The sequence below is a fragment of the Octopus bimaculoides genome, chromosome 14 (assembly GCF_001194135.2).
Source record: "Octopus bimaculoides isolate UCB-OBI-ISO-001 chromosome 14, ASM119413v2, whole genome shotgun sequence".
Taxonomy (NCBI): Eukaryota; Metazoa; Mollusca; class Cephalopoda; order Octopoda; family Octopodidae; genus Octopus; species Octopus bimaculoides.
Window position 1 is genome coordinate 6,597,486 of NC_068994.1, and position 3,461 is coordinate 6,600,946.

The 3,461-nt window shown below is 40.3% G+C and overlaps 1 protein-coding gene across 5 annotated transcripts in view; it reads left to right on the forward strand.

Moving 5' to 3' along the window:
* The window catches only part of LOC106873401 (SMC5-SMC6 complex localization factor protein 2), a 34,694-nt gene that overhangs the window by 18,047 nt on the left and 13,186 nt on the right, over positions 1–3,461 (forward strand). For 4 of the 5 annotated variants that reach the window (XM_014920748.2, XM_014920752.2, XM_014920751.2 and 1 more), the window contains 4 exons: positions 45–123; positions 912–1,091; positions 2,154–2,282; positions 3,252–3,335. In XM_014920748.2, coding sequence (XP_014776234.1) covers positions 45–123; positions 912–1,091; positions 2,154–2,282; positions 3,252–3,335 — 472 coding nt within the window. The remainder of the gene's footprint in view (positions 1–44; positions 124–911; positions 1,092–2,153; positions 2,283–3,251; positions 3,336–3,461) is intronic. The other variant, XM_052972658.1, reaches the window with a different exon arrangement.

Genomic DNA, 3,461 nt, shown 5'->3' on the forward strand with positions numbered 1-3,461 from the left:
TATATATATATATATATATATATATATTCTTTTCATTTACAAAGGGATCCACTGGTCAAGAATTTGCAAGCTGTTCTCTCAAGAATCATCCAGAAATTTCCAGCTGCAGAATGGCCACAAACGGTAAGTGTGTATGTATGTATGTTTATGTATACAATTATTTAATTGCCTAAAATGCATGTGACAACACTGTTTTTCTCTTTCCTTCTGTCTTTGTGACAAGGGTTCTGAATCTTCAGATTCTTCACTCTACACAGCAATTGTGATTTTTACCAAAGTTTCCTATGATCTCTCCTGTCAAATATTCCTCCAGTTCCACAAGATGGCTGCTTACGATGGCGTCAGTAGGGTGGTGGTAGCATCTCACCATGCTTATGGCTAGGTGAACTGGGCCGAGTAGACTTACTTCATAGCTTTTATATACAACAGTACAGGAAGCAAACCACAGTCTTTGTTTGTGGGCAGACACTTTATTGAAGAATCAGCCCTTTATGATCTTTGCAAATCAACACTGGTTTAACATCCACCCATAGGTCTAACATGAACCTTAATTTTATTGAAGCAGTTTTTGTATGGCTGGATGTAAACCAATGTCCTCGTCATGCAAGCGATGCTGTTCATTTCCATTATTTTCTGAAAACATGTCTGGCCAGCGGGGAATATTACCTTGCTTGGAAAAAGTAGAGGGTTTGTAACAGGAAGGGCATTCAACTAGAAAATCTGGTCTAATGAATTCTATCTGACCCAGGAAAGCATGGAAAAGTGTTATCACTGATTCCGTAAAGGGGTCAATGGTATATGGAGTTTACCAACAACCCCCTATTCTACAAAGTGGAGGGTAATCTTGTAGTTAGTTGTTGCTGTTGTAATCTCACAGATGAAGCCCTGCTATTATTTATGATATTTTCCAGGCCATCAATCTGTCCATTGACCTGACCACATTGACCAGGGACCCCCATAACATGCTCTTCCTCACACAGACCTTACCACACTGTCAACAGAGTGTTGAACTCAGGCAGAGATTGGCTACACTACAGCTATATGTGATCACTGAACAGAATATATCCACTATCAGCAAAGAAGATGTTAATGTGAGCATTCTATTACTTTATAAACTATTGTTTTATCAAAGAGAGAGTGTGTATGAGGTGATTGTGTGCAGTATATCTGTGGGTCAATAAATGTTGCTTTGAACTGGTGTAATTCTAGACAAGATGAAGAACCATTTGTGTTTATATGAAGTGTGTTTGACTGATTAAAAAGTGTGCTCCCCAACCACATGGTTCCAGGTTCAGTCTCATTCTGTGTCACCTTGGGCAAGTGTCTTCAGCTATAGCTAAAACCTTGTGAATCAATTTCATAGACAGATGCTGAAAGAAGTGTGTGTGTGTGTGCTTGTGTCTCCTCGTCTTGACATCACATGATTGTTGTAAATGAATGTCAGTCATACAAGCAGTGTCGTTCATTACCAGTATTCTGAAAAAAAAAACCCATTTCTGTTGGCCATGAGGAAATATAAACTTGCCTGGAAACAGCCGAGCATTGGAAATAAGGGTGTTTGGCTGTAGAAAATCTGCGTCAGTCAACTCCCTACAACCTAGGAAAGTGTGGAAAAGTGGATTAAAAAAAAACATCTGTCTGCTTTGTATGCATATTTTGTACACTCGGTGTATGTATGCATGCTTGCACATGTGCACACACACACACACACACACACACACACACTGGCTAGGCTTGGCTTAGTTTGAGGCCCTCAGCTTACAGTGGAATCACAGAGATACTTGTGATATACTGCATGCCAGGTTTTTTTTTTTTTTTTTTTTTTTTTTTTTTTTTTTGCATCTGTTGCAGTCAATTGCCACAGCTTGAGGTCTCCACCCGTGACCTGCCTGTTTATTCCTTAATATTGTCTAACCATCTTTTCCTTTGTTCAGCTTGCCTCCTCTTTTCCCCCTCCTCTTCACTTTCTTGAAGCCTAGCTTTTTGCAAGACCACAGGATCATGTTACATAGCCACTTCTTCCATCTTCTGATTTGTGATATGTTGTTTGGTGGTGATTGCACAGAGAATGTGTTGTTGAGTAGTTGATTGTGTAAATATCTGTTGTTGTCTTTGTATTAATTTCATCCTACTATTTCTTTTAATTTCCACAGATTTCTCAATTGTTTTGTCTGTTTCCTCACCTGAAATCATTTGCTCAGAACAAGCTCAGTACCCTCTCTGTAACCGTCGACTTACTCAGTATTGCAGTTGGAGGGAGCTCCCTTCAGAAATCTGACCGGGTAAACTTATCCTTCATTTATTCTCATCTTTAGCTGGCAGATCGACAGGATATAAGTTTTGAGTTCAAATCCTGTTGAAGTCAACTTATTTTTTTTTATCCTTCTGGGGTCAATAAAACAAAATACAAATCTTGTGTGGGTGGCACATAAAATACACCATTTTGAGCGTGGCCGTTGCCAGTACCGCCTGACTGGCCTTCATGCCGGTTGCATGTAAAAGCACCCACTACACTATCAGAGTGGTTGGCGTTAGGAAGGGCATCCAGCTGTAGAAATTCTGCCAAATCAGATTGGAGCCTGGTGTAGCCATCTGGTTTCACCAGTCCTCAGTTAAATCGTCCAACCCATGCTAGCATGGAAAGCCGACATTAAACGATGATGATGATGAATTCATTATAAACTCTGTGTTGGTTAGCGTAGGTGTCTGGTTGAGAAGCTGGATTCCCAATCATATGGTTTCAGGTTCATTCCCACTGCATAGCACCTTGGGCAAGTGTCTTCTATTATATCCTCTGGCTGACCAGAGCCTTGTGAATGGATTTGATAGATGAAAACTGAAAGAAGCCCATCATATTTGTGCGCGTGTGTGTACATATATATCATCTTTGTTTAACGCCCACCTTCCATGCTGGCATGGGTTGGACGGTTTGACAGGCGCATGCACCACTTCTGTGCCTGTTTTGGCATGGTTTTCAGAGCTGGATGCCCTTCCTAACACCAACAACCCAACAGAGTGCTTTTTACGTGATACAAGCACAGTTGAGGTCAGTTTTTGGCATGTGTTTTATAGCTGGGTGCCCTTCCAACTGCTTCACAGTGCGGACTGGATGCTTTTTGTGTGACCCCATAACGTGTGTGTTTTCGTGTATTCCTTATCTTGACATCACGTTTGTAAATGACTATCACTGTCAATGATACTTACTTCCATTTCTCTCTCTCTCTTTTTCTTTCATGCGTTTCCATCATCAGGAAAACTTACAACAGGTTATGCACGAGGTGATGCAGTTATCTGAATGTCTTCGAGACAATGGAAGAACTGTTGCCTGCTCTGTGGTAGGTTGTTACAATTCTCATTTACTCTTTTATTTTTCTCTTGAATGTTCGTTACTATCGTTTGTCATCCTCCGCCTCTTCGTTAATTAATTGCAGCTTGTTAAAAAAAAAAAAAAAAAAAAAAAA